Here is a 17355-nt window from a genome sequence, read left to right on the forward strand (position 1 = left end):
TCATTAAAAATGTTGGCAGTAACCTAAACAAGTTCAGGACAATGATCAAGAAGGAACAGTGAACATCAGATAGCGTGTCTTGAAAAACAGATAATGTCTGCAGACTGCCCATGCTGTGCTTCTGCCTCTCTTTTGCATTTCTGAAGTCTCTAAAGGTCAGCAAAACTCCTACAGCAATAACACTGACTGGTAAGAAACTGGTCCAAAGAAGCTAAAGTTTAGAAGTGGCACTGCAATAATGCAATACCAGAGAAGTTATACATGTGTAACAGTAAACCATGCACTGAACATGTTCTGTGATACATTTAAACATCACAGCTCTACTGAATTATATGCAATATTCTACAATACAAAGCTGGATGCTACTTCTCCACAAATGCTCTCCCACAACTCAGTAAAGCTCTGATCCTCACTTGCAATGGCTGTACATCTATTTGATATGGATCAAGATTTTACTTTATTCAAAGAGGTGTGTGCATTGGTTGGTTTTCTTCTTCCTTTTCTTCCCTCCTTTTTTTTTCCTTTTAACAACAGTCAAAAATTATTGCACAGTATTGAAAAAAAACACCCTAGGCAAAGACTAAGCTGGGAACATTTCAGCCCCCAAGATGAGTTCCTCAAAATAATGAGCATCTGATTATAGTACTGGAACCTTAATGGCGATACTTTTGACCAAGTGTCTTTCCTACAGTAGGCATTTGTATTTATGACATCTAATTTCATTATGGTAGAAGTTTACCCAAATTTTTCATTAACATTTGCCCTATTACTTTGAACACTATGTATGTCAAACTTCTGATACAGAAAACTAAGTGCATCCTGCCTTTCATCATTATTTTTCCCTGAAAAAAGCTACCTTAATTGTAATTTTTCTCCTGTCATGTACATTACCGAGTTTAATGCAATTTTTAAAATAATTATCAGTAAAACTAGCTTTATCTTCTTACTACTACTCAGATCACATACTGTCTGAACTGATTCATATATATATTCATATTTGTAGGCTTAATTTTCTTGGAAGTTTCCTTAGAAGCTTCCTTACAGCTTACAAAAGATCAAAAGCATGAAGAATTTTAAGAGTGATTTTAAAAAGTCTTGTCATTTTTTAACATACTTCATCTCTAGTACTATTGTATTCTGCAAATATTTTGAAGTTCTTACCCCACTAGTCCCTTTAATCAACTAATGGTCTTTATAGGTATCTATGAAGTTCTTTTGGTTAATTCTGTATATTCCTGATTGGTTGCCTTTTTGATTTTCCAAATACAATGCACTGTTTTAGTTTAACCTAAAACCATTTATTTCTGCTGCTGTCCAACCATTTCTTGAGCTTCATATTCCCATCTACAGTAATACAAGATATAATATTTATTTTAACAAAGATACGTCTCAAATTCCTCTGGAAAGAGTTCTCTAACTATGTAGGGGGTTTTGTCTTTATAGTAACCTTAATAATCACATTTCTTAATTCCTCAAAATCTGTTGTTGGTTCTTGGTTATACTATTCTTCAAACAACTTACCTCCAGCTCTTCTGTACTAAGCAGATACAGATCATTTGAGCAAAGGGTTTCTGAGGCACAGAAAACTGGCAGGATCAGTATTACCAGAGCTAGCAACTTTCTGAGATGTCAGTAACTTACTTGTAGTAAATCAGAAAAAGTTTTGAAAAAAAAATTCCCTAAGATCTGTGATTTTATTTTTTGTTATTGGTCTTAATTTTATTTCAAAGCAACTCAAGAATGGGCAATGACAAATCTTCTCAAACTGTTCTTCAAAGGAAACAGGATATACCCGTAAAGCATAAATAAGACTAGTAAGAATACCTGTCAAAAAGCTTGATGGCTTACTCACAAGCTCCTTAATTCAAGTGCAAGCAACAGAAGAATACCTTCACTTCTGGGGCACAGTTGAGAAAAGACTGGTTGAGATCTTTTCTCAGGCCCTTTGTTAATCTAAGTGGGGGTTTACTATCCTCCCAAGATTTCTAGGATGCTCCCCTTTCCACCTGAAGTGAGACACTGTATGAGGGCTCCAGAATAGATATTTTAATGAAGATTTGGGAATATAAAACACAGTGAAAACCTGTATGAATGATGATCATTTCTAGATTTACAGACTGGAGTTACAAAGAGCAGCAAACGTGTTGAGCTGCGGCTTTAGTTAGGGAGGTCTGACAGAAACAGTGGGATAATGGGAGCCAACTCAAACTAATAAAAGCAAGGAAATACGCTTTATTTTTTTAAAATCATGCACTGGAAAACACAAGGGTCAGATGAACCTCACAACCAAGCTTTCCACCAGCCCCTATGCCTGCAGCTGGAGTGCATGCAGTAACTCCCAGAGGCTATGCTGTCCACTGTAACAAAGTGTTAAAGGTTGTACTAAAACATGAATCAATGGCTCTATTTTTCAGATGGCAAAGTGTCCCTGAAAAAAACAATTCTGAAACTACCCCTTAAAGAATCTTTCATTGTATCTGAGTAATACAACAGCTCTTGGATACTGACAGCTCTCCATGGCGGCTACAACTCTGCATTAGTACTATGAGACTCCAATCAAGAATTTCATCTGCATATCTTTGTGCATCACGAGTTTTGATAGCAGAGCATGGCCTTTTGTTACTTTTATTTCTATTCCATCTCTGGCACACACTTGAAATCTGAAATAATTAAGAACAACAGAACTGTAGCAAAAACCCAGGGAATGTATGTTTTCGGTTAGTGCATCAATGGAGTTAACTGAAGACCAAGGTACATAGGAAGATCTTAGCTCTGTGAAAGTGGAGAGTGACAGAAGTCATACCATAAAATCTCAAGTCAGCCTGAAGCATTTTGCCCATTTAAAAAGAAAAAAAAAATAAAAAAAATCTCTTTTGGTGCAATTTCTCTGCCTGTATGCCATCACCACAAAACTTCAAAATAGTTTAACAGAAATTTTGGTAAGAGGCTTTATTATCTAGATTATTCCAAAAGAAAATGCCCAGATTTTGATACCAGTCCTCTCACATTCTTATGGGAAATCTGCATCTTGAAACTGCTAGCCTCATTTGAGGAAATGAGGCAAATGGAGCAATCTACTAAAAATCATTTGGCTGTAATAAGTAATTTTAATCAAATAGAGAGAGAGAATGGCATTGAAGTTAATTTCTGAAGTCATAAACAGATGGGAAATGTGTAGTGTAGAGACTGGTTGTGCACTTTTAACACAATATCCTTTTTTTCAGCGTGGATTGTGGTTTGATCAAGTCTAAGTGACATGACAAAATTTTAATTTATTCTGAAACTATATTCAACTACAGAACTCACAGTATAGCAAGTATGCTACTCTTTTCCGAAGCAAAATTTGAGGCAGAGCAATTTCGGGAACAAAAATAGCCAGACGCCCACCTCCTTCTCCCCCTTAAAAGGATAGGACAGGTTCACTTGCAAAATGGAAGTTCCACTGGGGATGCAAAACAACCTCAAAATTTAAATAATCTACATCTTTTCTGCTTTAGATTTAACGACAGCAAAACCACTACCGCTCATTTCTCCTGCAGATCAAGGAAACAACACACCACAGTGTGGGGACAAAATATTTCAAGCAATTTTTCATACACTGACAAGTAGTAAATTAGGGAACCTTGTAAGTACAATACAGTAGTCATCCCCTTCTATTGATCACATATAATTTACATCTTATAAAGATGTGAATTCTTGCATTCTCACTCCACAAGGAAAATCTCAATGATTTATTCATTTCAAATAAAAAATAGAAGGTAGATGAGAAGAATTACTTCACAGGCTGTAGCTTTCTCAGGGCACTAGTGCTAGGCTCTTCTTTCGCACTGCCCGAAGGGCCTTTGTGTGCAAGTCCCTCTAATTAACAAGGTGAATCATGCAGCAGTTCCCTAATTAGTGAACATGACAAGCCAATGGAAACAAGCAGACAGACCTGGCGTACAGATATGGTCAACAAAAGGCACACCATTAAAAAAAATACGTATCTTTCACGTAAATAAAATACAAAAAGAGAACTAGCATAATACCTAATTTCCCTTTTCATGTTTTATGCTTGTTCCTCATTTATTGCAGATATAAATAACGACACAATAAATCAAGGTTTCCAACTGCAAGTTGGACCACCCCTCCAAAATCAAAGAGTAGCTATCCTACGTGAGTAAGCATCTGCTTAAGGGGCATTATTTGTTTTCTCTCGTCTTCTGCTTTAAAGAACTGCAGTTACATTACGCTTAGCACTTGCAGAATCCCGTAATTAATTCTACTCAGAATTTTTTTCTTGAGATCATTCTTCACCAGAAGATAAAATGAGTATAACAGCACTTTTATTATTGCATTATAAAAATGCCTATATTACCAATATGTAATAATTTCTAACTTTTGTAAAAGAATAAATAAATAATAAAAGTGAATAATCAAAGAAGCAGATTTGCATTAAAAAAGAAATGAGATGATCTAAAATGTACCTCCTTACATTCATCTTTTCAAGTAAAGTATTTTAAATCTTCCACTTTTCCTTCTGTTTCTCCCCATCTCCAAAACACATGGGGGTTTAATTCATTTTCCATCTACTGCAAATTGAACCTTTGATTTAGATCTTAACAATTCTTCAACTTATTGCAAGTCTAAAATGCATATAACTAAAAGCGGAATATAATTCTTCACAGAAAAATTCCACTATATTCTTAGCTCTCTATTCCTTGGTACATTAAGTGAGGTAGGTAGGCTACAGACTCTCCCTCCCCTCATTACAGGTCCCTCTTCCTCACAATCTTGAAAAGAAATATTTCTGACTTTCTTCTTCTAATTGGATAAAATCTCCTTACATTCTAGAATTAATGTTCAAAATACTGATGTCGAAAAAATACCTTCGCTTTTTTCATCAGTCCAGTTTTAAAACCATGGGATTAAAATACTGGCCCCAAAGTAATAAAGGGTTCTACAAGCCTTTAAAGGTTCTTTTGGGGGGTTATAAATTTGAAGAATCTATAATGAGGTTCTATTATAGAACTGATTAACTGTTTTAAAACTGTTTTAAATTCAGTGGGAATATCCACAATAAATAGTATCAGAGATCATAAGCAGAAAGCTAAAATCACTACAAGCTATTTGCTATGTTTTTTTCCCTTCTTAGCATTTGAGCCTCCCCTATCTTCTCTTAGATCCCACTCAACATAACCCTTCTTAGGACAGTGCAGAAGAGCTTTAAACACAGGGTGAGAAGTATCCTCTTTTAACATCAAGGCACAACAGATAATTTGCTAACAACTGAACTATGATCTGCCATATGCACAGAGGAAGTATTCAGCAAACAACCTGTCACAAATGCTTACTGTTTCAGTAACCAACTCACCAAAGGCCTTTGCTTTATAAAATACACTACAAACTCTGGCACACAATTTATTATCAAAGACTGTAATTAAATGCAAGACTACTGCAAAGAGAAAAAAGATTCAGTGCATTAAAAAGCTTTACATTCTTCTTTGCATCTTAAATAACAAAATCAAAGCAAGGAGATTGGAAATACATGCTAAATATGCAAAATAAAAAAATCAATGCAAAAGATCACAAAATTTTGAGTTGATTTTCAACTAAATGGTATACATAAACACAATTATATATCTGTAATTACAAAAATATTCTGCATTTAAGGAAAAATGTTAAATGCAGCTGATAAGACAAAATAATTGTCCACAAGACATGCTTTGATATGAGATTGTATGTAATACTAGACAGACAAATTCTGTTTGTTTTGAATACTGCTACTGATGTCAGTAGAGTTATCCCAGAGTTACAATGGTGTAACAGAGAAGAAATTAATTTCCAATATTTTAAGTATGAGGAACTCATACTTTAAAAAGTGACAGGAGTAAAAACACACAACAACGGCAAACAGGGCAAAAATAAAACCCCCAAGACAGAATAGTCAGATCATTCTCCTATTTGCCACTTAGTCTACCATATGTCCTCAGCATTCCCTATCTTGGCATGCCTGTTCAGGCAGACATTTCCTTCTCCATCAGATTTAGGGGGTTTGTTTCTCAAATTTCAGTACTTAACCAGAAATAATGTCTGCATATACATAGTTGGACACATGAGAGTCATTTACCCAGGAATTATTGTTAATGCCTCAGTTAAAATTATGTAAAGATATTTAAGAAATGTACATTTATGATTTTTTTCTTTCATATAACTGAGCAGATCACAGAAATCATCACATATTGCAATGTTCACAGAAGCACCAGTTGACAAACCTAAGAAATACAGGCATTTTGGATAACATAACAAGACACAAGATAAATATGTTATAATCACTCTATATCCAGAATATAAAAAAAAAAACAAAACAGAGTAGACTGCTGTCACATACTACTGAAACCCAGCACCTTCTATTGAGCACCACAACTGCATGCAACACGTACATAAGTTTAGCTCAACAGTGAAGTGTATTTTATCTCAGTGTAAACTACTGAGATTAAACCTGGAGAAAACTGGAATGAACAACTGGTTTCTGATAAGCGTGCCAATCTCTCCTGACCTCAAGTTATTTTTCTCCCCTAAGAAAATACATCTCTAATATAATCCAGAGCCTTGCTTGACTTCTGCATCCTAAAATAAGGTACAAGTTTTCAATCCAAGACTAAATTAGGGTGTTTTAGGGTTAGCTACTGTAGCTTCATGGTCTTTAGGTACTTTCCATTCAAGCTGGAGGTCTGTATCATTCTACCGAAGTAAAATATATAAGAAATGTAAACAATTTGTATTCTTAGAAAGGGGAAAAATCACCCTGTATTTGTGTATTCTGACACACCCCAGTAAACACTGGATTCCCTCTGCATATTGCTTAACAAGGAGAAACCGGCAGGTGCTAATGACAGACCATGATTAAAACAGAGAACAATTTTGTTTCATGTTGAATTTATTCTGCCTTAAAATAGGAAGTAAAAATTTCTTTACTTAATTAAACAGCAGCATATACAGTGAAGTAATAAGGTATATTGAATAACTTTCTCAATTATTACCTGTCATAGTAAGATACAGCAGATATCCCTATGTATTCTGCAGGTACCCCTATACTGGGGAGCCTATCTCACTTCTCTGGAGCTGACGCCGTCTGTTACAGCCACAAAGTGCTGGGATGCCTTAAGGCAAACTTTTCAAAAACTTAAATACAGATTTTGAAAATTATCCGATTTCTCATTAAATTGCTCTTTCTCCCGTCTTCCTGCACAAAATTAACACCTAAGTTTTTCATGCTTCTAATTTCTCATTTGGTATTACGTGACACCTTCCTAAAGCTTACCTGACTTGCCTGACGTGTTTGCCAGGTATGAGCACTTCTGCCAGGTTAGATTTATTTATCTATTTATTTATTTAGCTATTCTTACTTTTGGGGAAATCTATAGATTTTCATACACCTTAACATGTGAATATGGTGTTTGGCCATACAGGGTGAAAATCACTTTAAAAACCTGATAGTATGTCAAAAAAAAAAACCAAGATTAAGAGAAACCTTCAGAAATCTACATGGTGTTATTTTTTTTTTAATAATAGAAATGCCTTTCTGAATATAAATTTAGTAGTTGCAAAGAGAAAGGACACGGAAGAGTAAGGAAGCCTACTCCTTATTTCAGATGGCTTATTTAGGTTTTCCTATGGCTGTGCAGAGTCAATAAACCCATGAACTGTAATTGGATCATACTGGTTTTCAATTCCCTCCCCTTCTACCCTACATATAGTGAGGTATCACTTTTGAGGAAGCTGTAACACCCCAGTGTACAGACACCTGTCAGCACAAACATATAACATGCTTTCCCATTCCAGAAAATCCTATCCTCATCTTTCTGACCATTCCTACGGAAAACTAGAAGTTAACCACTAATTCAGCAATAACTTTCAACTCTAAATGAAAATAAAATCCTTATAAATAATTACACAACTGCCTAATAAAGTTAAAAATACAGTGATACTTTTCAAGTGTACCTTTTAGACATAGCTGTATCTACCTTTAGTAATACTGACACTTTTTACTCTGCTGCTGCGTGTTTTACATATTCCTTATGACTTTACCACAGTAAACTACCTGAAAATGACAACAAAGCTACTATTCCCATTACTCCACAATAATTACATACATATGTAAATACATAAACGCAAATCCTCACATCCCAGCACAAACCGAAGATGCTAATGAGCCTTGCACAAAAATTATGAGACTTTTACAAAGCACATTTACAGAATCAGATTATTTCTTTGTATCTGATTTTATAATCAGCTAAATAAAATATTCTTGAAGAGATCTGTGAAAATTAATGTCTTGTGCATAAGCTACTTGGAGATACACAGAAATATTGCATGCACATATTTTAACTCTCTCAAAAATATGCTGGCAAGGAAGTTTAAAATTACTCTTTAAAATTTTACTACTACAGCTCCAACTTCAGCTTTAACTCTGCTCCCATGAACTCTTTCATCTTCCACTAACAGGTTAGAAGACTGTTAGAAGACCACAGATTTTATGAAATACAGCGTGTTCTACAAAATATATACATTTGAAACAAAGTCCTGCCATTGCAAAAGGACAAGAACATGCAAATACCCTTCCAGACTACAGCCGGGAAGTAGATGTGGGGACCACGGGTAGACTTTTGTATGTGGAGCTTGCACAAAGAAGAGACTGAAGATTTGTCAGCAGGAGGTATGCAGCTGATTGCTGATGGCCAGCTGCCTGCTGCCGGTGCAATGTGCAGCACCCAGACTGAGTGGGCAGAGGAACAGAAGATTTAGTAGGTGCGTCTCGATCCCCTTAGGTTATTTCATGTGACGGGAGCGCCTGGAGGAACTGGGGGCAGATGAAAGCTGGCAGCTGTGTGCTGCCTCAGGCGCTCCAGGGCTGCCAAACAGGGCTTACAAACATGTTAGCTCAGCGGCAGAATTAAAGCCCTCATTCGAGTTTATTTTGGGGTAAGAAACCAGTGTGCATACTGAGGATGGGGGAAAACTTGCCCTGCAGGCTGAAGCCTAAGTACACCTTGACCTCTCCTTGCAAGCTTCTATAGAGTAGAGCAGGCTTGACTGAGGGACAAAACAGCTAAATAATAATTTAGACTGTTGTCCAAGTAAACTCCTCAGTTTCTGACAAGCTGACACAGCTGACATTTGCTGCCCTCTACTTATTAAATAGGCAATCATATTCTGAAGTCTAAAGCACCACTCTTTTGTCAGATCAGCAGGGAAGTAAATCTGCTGCAGTGTTCAGGTAAAACAGTTATGTGATTTTTCTACATTTATGGCTTGCTTCAAATGAAAATATCTTTTCTCCCACACACACTTTTCCCTTTCCTCTTTTCTGGCTGGGACGTTGCAGACTAAGTAAAAGATTGTTTCTACCTACGGAAGACCAATATTCAGACAACATACCACTGAAGCAGAAGAGGAACTGGGAATTCAGTCTTGATATCTTCCTTGTGCAAATTGATCTGTATGTATTTAGACACATTAAAAAGGGTTTGTTTTTTTTTAAAAAAGGACATACCATTGCATGCATTCCTCACTGCCCCTCCTGGAACCTCTGGATGCAATCGTTAGTACTCAGGAGAAGCAAAGCCAAACCATCCTTATCACAAATCTCACACTGTAAAGGTGGAAGAAAACAGTTCCCTTATCTCTTCACTGAGCTCTGTTGTCTGGGCATCCAAAAGCAATTATAAAAAGGGGGTCGTCATTCTCCACTTGTTTAGCAGTCCCTCAAAATCCAACAGCAGTACCACTGGTTATTCCTACAGACATGGAAGGAAAACTGCAAGGGACCTGAAGGGCTGCAAATTCTCCTGTTACCTTCCTGCAGTTGAAGTCAGACACCACTTTCATGGAACTCGTTTTACAACAGAAAGTTGCTGCTGGAGTGTTCTGGCGAGATTCATAAAAGCAAAGTCACCTTCAGCTAAAGAAATTCATTACAAAGAGATTATACCATTCTAAATCCATGTTCTGGAAATTCATATTTTAGTAGTCCTGTTGCTTTATAATGACAGACAACAATCTTTATTAGGCAGGACTCCATTGTGAGTATACACTCTGGAAGTCAATGTAAACCACAAGGATGGATTTATCCTCCCCTAACCTCTTGTCAGCTTTTTTTAAAAAATGAAACCCGTTAAGTAGAGCTGAATTGGTAACAGGTACTCCTTTTTTTGATATATTAAAAAACCAAACCAAATGTGTTTCATAACAGAGCTAAATTCAGTCTTCATTCTTCCTCACTAGTTTTGAGAATTAGAGTACATAGTCACTTAAAATTTTGTTGGCAAAGTAACAAAAAAAAAACAAAACAAAAAGAAACCTGAAAGGAAAAGCCTACTTATACAAGTCTATACAACTTTTACTTGTTTAATGTTCCCAAATTCTCAGAGTCACATGGGAACCTTTTGGTAGCAAGGTAAAACAATCACTACATTTCACTTGCATACATTGCTGCTAATGTCTCAAATAGCAGACTGCATTAGTACAAATACAGTTGTCATACAAAGTCTAAAAGAAATTGCACTGTTGCTGTGTTAATTCAAAGGCTGCTATCTTTCAAATACCTCTTCTAGACTGAGACATCAGCTATACAACAAAAAAATGCCTGACTAGGCAGCCTGCCTTCTTGTTCGTATCTCCTGTCCCCATTTTGTTTCACATTAGCTCCCGTTCTCAAAGATGTGCAGCCTCATTCATCTGTGCTTATAAACAACCCACATACAAAGACTCGCAGTTCTGACATGGCTCTGTGAGGTAGCACAACACATCAATACAACACTGACTGTCCTCCTCACACACTGCATTCAAATTTGTATGTAACTCTAGTGAAGGAGTAAATGAAGTTCTAAGACTTTGTTTTCTAGATAGCAGGTATAACTAAATATTAAAAGAGTGTTCTTTATATTTTAAAGATGCATGAAGTATAAAAATAGTTTGCTACGTAAGAAGGGCTGTGTATTTAGCTCATGTATCAGTAAAACAGCATTTGCTTTTAGAATGCTAAAAATAAGTTTTAGTCACAAAAAATAAGCATTCATGTTAACTAAGCAAGAGCTAGGCAGCATATATACACTAAAATCTTGCATCACTGTGGAACTCCACCAACATGATTTTGTAGAAGGAAATTATTATGTTTGAGAGGATTGGATTTAATTTAGATTTCTACTACACTAACCAGGTAATCTTGGGTCAAGCTTGGGTTAGGTAAAAAAAAAAATCAAACCCAAAATCAATCCCAAAACCTAGCCCTTAACTCAACTCTAATTAATATACATTTCACCCAAGCAGGAATAAACCAATTTGACTTAGTTGGAAAACATTATGGCCATTCCTTTGATCCCATGGCATTTTTCCATCAGTTACCCAGTTTTCTGACTCCCTCTACTGCACGGGTAATGCCACACTTCATCTTCAGCCAAACAACTGCCATCACTTCTGCTCTTAGCACACAAAACCAGGTGGGATGTGTTTGATTTTTTTCTGCTTAATAGTAAGACTATTACTGCCTGAAGTTCTTCAGGATTTGTAGAATTCATGACAGGGTACCACCTTATCCTTGGAAACACAGGAAATACTTTGTCAAAACCCACTGTCTTTAAACTAATTTGAAACTCCGAAGAGCTACACACCAAGATTCAGATGTACTAAGTTTATTACTGATTACAGATCTTCTTGTTTCTTCAGCAGCAGTATTTGTATATGCAAACGTAACACTAGTCCTCTCCTGTCCTTCCCAGAAGTTCATAAACAACTTCAGTTGTTCAGAATTTGTGACTTATCAACTTATGCTAATGTATCTCTACATCTAAAGTAAAATGTACTCAAAAGGAAAAAAATCCAGTTAAGATAAAACAGTAAGTTTGATAATGCAGCAGGATTTTCATGACAGTATTTTGACTGATGAAAGGACCACTTCTCTCTGAAATGCAAGTTTAATACTAACATATGAAGTTACTGCAACAACTTTATGACTTCAGGAAAATCTTGTACTCTAAAGCCAAATCCATGGCAGTGTTGAATGGCCTTAGATGGTACTAGAACAGCCTAAACACTTATCAGAAGCATTTTTCTGGGTACAAATAACAGACCTGTAGTAAAGGAAGACTGAACACAAAGTAACTCTGTTAACTAACCTTCTACACGTATTGACAAAAATGCCTGCATTCCTTCTTCATCACAGATGCAGCTTTGGTAACCTGATGCAGAAAATTATCTATAGAATAACTCAGTTCCGAGGAATCATTATTGCCTAAATGTTGCACTATGATTACTTCAGGTATCATATTCCTAGCTTTTCCTTCTTTCCACCTACTGACTCTCAGATGGGTTACAGAGCTAACTGAAAATTTAATTTAAACTCATTTCTGTCAAAGTGCTCCATTTCTCAGTGGAATGTTTTATAAGAAACACTTTTAAGAGAAGATTGTTGCTTTTGAATCAATATTTTTATGTCAGGCTTGATAAAATAGAAAACTCCTTCAGACTTCTCATCACAAGAGATACTGCATTACTACTACAATCTTTAAGGACCTTGATTTTGCAAAAAAAGGGGAATAAACGAACTTCAAGAAAACAAAATATTTTTTATTTGCTTTTCATTTTCAGTAACACCTTATGAAAACAGGATAACTACAGTAAACTGTAAGTGTTTTAAAAGGCACCACTCCTACCGAGTTGATGCATAAATATTAATGTGGTGACAAGAAATTATTTGAAGCAAAATTGTTTTCATGATCTATTAAATATATGATGCTGGAGTTACAGTAATTTTGCCAACTTGCTTTTTTTATGTGGTATTCACAATTTCTAAGGCAGTGTTAGAGCCACAGAAGAAATACATCATACATCGTACATATTTCATTCTTATTTTTAATCAGTTCGTATGGCTTCCTATAGACCTCTATATGCTCACAGCCCAGATGTTTTCGCGTATCTAACTCAGAAAAGGATACAGTTCAAAATCTGAAACACAGTTGAGTGAGGCTCTTATTACCGAAGACATTGCAAACCCAGGGGAATGACAGCACCCAAGCAGAATGGTTACCATTATACTGTACTACCCCTTCTGGAAGTACGGAAAATACCTGCCCCTGGTCTGCTTCTGGAAGAGTAGAGGACTCCCAGAATTCCCAGTCAGTGTAACAGTCAGAACAGCAACCCGCCTAAATAAATTTCACTGTTAAAGGAACTGATCCAACCCCCTAAGATGGGATATCTGTGCTGACGAAGGCATATAAAGGACTGTCTTGTGTTTTTTCTTCAGATTACTAGGGCTTTTGTTATGAATATCAACCAGTCTGAGATTTCGCCTGCATGGTTAACAAGTACATCTGAGAACAGATTCAACTGAGTGTTATCTAAACTGATCTAGGTTCTGGATACATGCCCAGACATTTATGGTGTCTGGTTTAAGTTTTTATTATTATGCAATGTTGTTGGTTGGTGATGACACAAAGACGTTAACCAAGTTAATCTTTAAAGATCAAACTCAACTACCTGACTTTTAAATTAAAAGATTTTTAGCCAACGGACACTGAATATGTAGAATAATATCCATGATGGAAAGGATGTTTAGGATATTGCCTTTCCTGCCTCTTAAATTATTTCTATTATTAATTACTAGGTGTTGACTCCATTATTCCGAATCTTGATCAATTCCTTCTATCTGTTATATGGCCTGTTTTATGACCTATTTAATGACCCTTTTCCTGGAAATTAGAGAGAATTGGTAATTTCTTTAACTTATATTTGTGACTTTTCATACTTCCAACAGACTACATAAATCAGCATATTTTCTAAAGTTTGAATCTGAAAGATCATGCAACCTGAGGTAAGCACTACTCACAAATGATGTTATTTCTTACATTAAATTGCACTGAAATTCAAATATTTCCAAATTTGTGTTACAAAACAATGCAACAACTAACAGTTGAAGAGCAACATTTTTCCTAGAAACAATCTCCACGGAAAATATTTTTCACTAGTTTATTACAGAAATTTATCATTAAAACTATCATATAATGTCCACTGACAAAAAGCTACACCAATTTAGAAGTGTGAAAGTAAACAGAGTTTTAAGCAATATAAATGACCACAGGCACATTCTCTTACTGCTTTCACTCAAGTCCATTTGAAACAGGTTAATGCTAAAACAAAGTAAGTCAAACTGAAATAAGAGTGGGTATGCACTGACTGAACTAAAACAGTGCTAGTCTGTGTGTGAATGAAACCTCACTGTTATGTCTAGTCTCCATAATAAGACCATATGTAGACAGACTTTCTGTTTGTTTTGGTAAGTATTTAAACACAATTTAAATTGGATTTAAGCCAGTTTGGTTTAAACAATATGTAGAATGGCTGAAAACTGGCTAATAAATCAAGTAAAATGAAGTTACAGAACAAAACATAAAATAACTTTCACCTTATTAAATTAATTTTTAAATATGTTCAAAGGACACAGTAATCTCCCTTTACATTTTCTTGATGAGCAATAAGCAAGAAGGGCACTTCTTAAGGGTGTAAGTTCAGTGAAAGAATTCAAACTTTTTTTTTTAGTTAGGAAATAAAACAGAGTGTTATGGAATGGAAGACCCCAAAATACCCATAAAGGAGAATGTTTTTGAACAAAGCTAGTTTTTATTTCCTCTTTATCCTATTATCCTTGTATTGGTTCCTTTATTTTGCATTCCAAGACAATGCTTTCTAGAGTTTTTTCAATGTTTCCACAAATTTCTTTTTCCTTAAATATGTAAAAGACTTTCTTATTTGGTATTTTGCTTTCTTGCTCTGACTTTTGTCTTCATTAAGTATCCTGGACTATATTCCCGTTTTCAGACTTGCTGTATTTGTTTTAGATGGTCATCCATTTCTACCTGGCACAGACCCAGTTTTGAAGAGGACAGTTCCAGGCTGTTTTGTTTTTTTTTTAAATTTTAATTTTGGCAGTGGCAGTACAATTTGAGACATCCCCGCACCCCTTTGCAAAAGTTAATGCAAAAAAATATTTTTGTTAAATATATTGGAGCATTTCAGGTGGAAGTCTCTAAATCAGTTGAAGAAAGAGCTTTAGAACGCTAATAACTAAAAAGAGAGACATGCTTATATTTCTTACGGTTTCAAACAGGTAGAATGAAATTCAACTTCAGAGAGAGGCATGGTGCCAATAAATTATACACTTTCATTAGAAGAGTGGGAAAAAAAGGCAGGGCTACTATACAAAAGAATGGGGTGCAGCACTCACACAGAAAACCTAGTATTCATTCTGCATTTACTCAAACATGTTACCATATCTAGGAACACCGCTACTTTAAAATTACATACCAGTTTCATCTAAGCATTTTTAATTAGGTTACCACCAAAATATTTGCTACCTCTTCACTAATACCACTATTGCTATTACTAAGAACACACTTCATACACGTTCATTCACATCAGCACAGCGTCACTCCCTCTAGTGGGTAAGAAACAGAGCTTACACAGACAACCTGAATTTTCATACAAGAGAGAAGCACTCCTGCAGCTACACCAAAAGCAACTACACTTACTGGAGTGCAAGACTTCCATCACAGCTACAAAGAGAACCACACCGACTACTAGAAAAATGTGGGTCTAGTTGTTTAATTTGGCTTCCTCAAGTTTCCAATGTCCAAAAAAGAGTTACCATGAATGCAAATATTGTGGCAGCAAGAAAAGCAGTAATTTCTAGCTTGCTTTCACTTCAAGCAGCGTGGTAGTTTTAGTTCTCAGCTCAACAGCAAGTTTTACCTGCCAACAAGTATTTCACAAACCTGATTCTTCCTTTGCATACATTGGCTAGATACTAAACTCAAGTAGTGTTAAAATCCTATGTCTTTTCCTGCCAACTAACTTATTTCATTTGAATACTTGTTTGACAAACCCAGCTCTGGAAACACTAAGGCACAGTCTGATGTTTACAAGAACTTATTTCAGCAAATCTTACTACATAAACACATAATGAAAAGGAAAAAAAGTCATCTCAATATGTACTTGGAATTTTTTTGACTGTTATATGCTTATATATATAAGATCTGTATAGCTAACGGTATTGTAGAATACTGCCAACAGGGAAACAAGACAGGAAGAACAGGGCAATAGAAAAAACTTTTATTTGCATTTTTCTGTATATATTACTTTCTAATGTATGATTATTACATCCTAGTTCATATATCCAAAGACGTTGGCTAAAAATCCCAGCATCAATTTGCTGCAAATAATGTTGTAAATTTTTAAAATAGGAATGACTATCAACTGATAGATATTTTACTCTAATTGATTTAAGATACAACCAGACCCTAAACTGTGAGATGCCTTAAGCAAGGGACAGCTACTCTTACCTACAGCAAATTAAGGTACTCACTAGTTCACAAATTGTTACTCTTCGGATAACATATCAAAACTTCATCTGAAATTATTTGGTAATTTTTAGATTGTTGTAATTTAGACTGATACGTAAACAGTCCACTGAATCACATCACAGAGAAAATGTCTGGCAATTACATTACTTGAAAGACTATTAACAGAACAAAATTGTTAAGTAGCACATTTGTGAGAAAGTGACATTTTACAGAAAGACAAAGGCATACGTTTTTCCACCAAAATCTAGTGCTGCTGTCATCAACAACCCAACAAAAGCTACAGCTACCTAAAATGGAAATGAAAATGTAATGTATGGAAATATTCTCTTATAAAATTTCCTTAGGCTTCACATGTATTAATGTATTAGTTTGCAAACATTAAGATCAAAGGCAAAGCAACAAATACATCCTAAAAAGTTTTTAGTCAGATTTTTATTAACGATATACAAGTAGCAAGGCATAAAAAATTAATATGTTCAAGCCTTGAAATGTCAAGTGTAATGATCTCTAGCTCTGCTTACCTCCTTTGCTTTTTGTTTCAGTCTGGCTTGCTCTGGGTCTTCTTGCCTTGAGCGACTCTAGATGTTTAAAAAAAATGGGGAAAAAAGGTTAACAGATGGTTTAAGAACCCCTCATCTGTTGCAGTAAGTTAAAAAATAACAAAGAAAGGGGAACAGGATACAAGGTGTCAAAGATGGGATGCTTAAATTCACGGAAGTGCAACTATAAACCTGTAGGCCTTACCCAAAAGACTCTTAAATATTCAGTTGCAAGTAAGATCTACCCTTGGTTTAAATTAAAGAAAAACAAAACAACAAAAACACCCCAAACAAACAAACAACAACCAAAAAAAACACCAAAAAACCAACATGTTTTTGTCAAAGTTTCCATACAGGTTAGATTTCAATTATCTAACACAAACAAATTCAAGAGCAGAAGTAACACCCTCTCCATTACC

General features: G+C 35.5%; 1 protein-coding gene across 4 annotated transcripts in view; it reads right to left on the bottom strand.

Moving 5' to 3' along the window:
- The window catches only part of LOC134156620 (transcription initiation factor TFIID subunit 4-like), a 149818-nt gene that overhangs the window by 59592 nt on the left and 72871 nt on the right, over positions 1-17355 (bottom strand). For all 4 annotated transcript variants that reach the window (XM_062604850.1, XM_062604849.1, XM_062604848.1 and 1 more), the window contains one exon: positions 16919-16975. In XM_062604850.1, the coding sequence (XP_062460834.1) occupies positions 16919-16975 (57 nt within the window). The remainder of the gene's footprint in view (positions 1-16918; positions 16976-17355) is intronic.

The sequence above is a fragment of the Pezoporus occidentalis genome, unplaced genomic scaffold (genome assembly GCF_034315485.1).
Source record: "Pezoporus occidentalis ecotype Australia unplaced genomic scaffold, CSIRO_AGI_Poc_V1 ctg89, whole genome shotgun sequence".
NCBI lineage: Eukaryota > Metazoa > Chordata > Aves > Psittaciformes > Psittacidae > Pezoporus > Pezoporus occidentalis.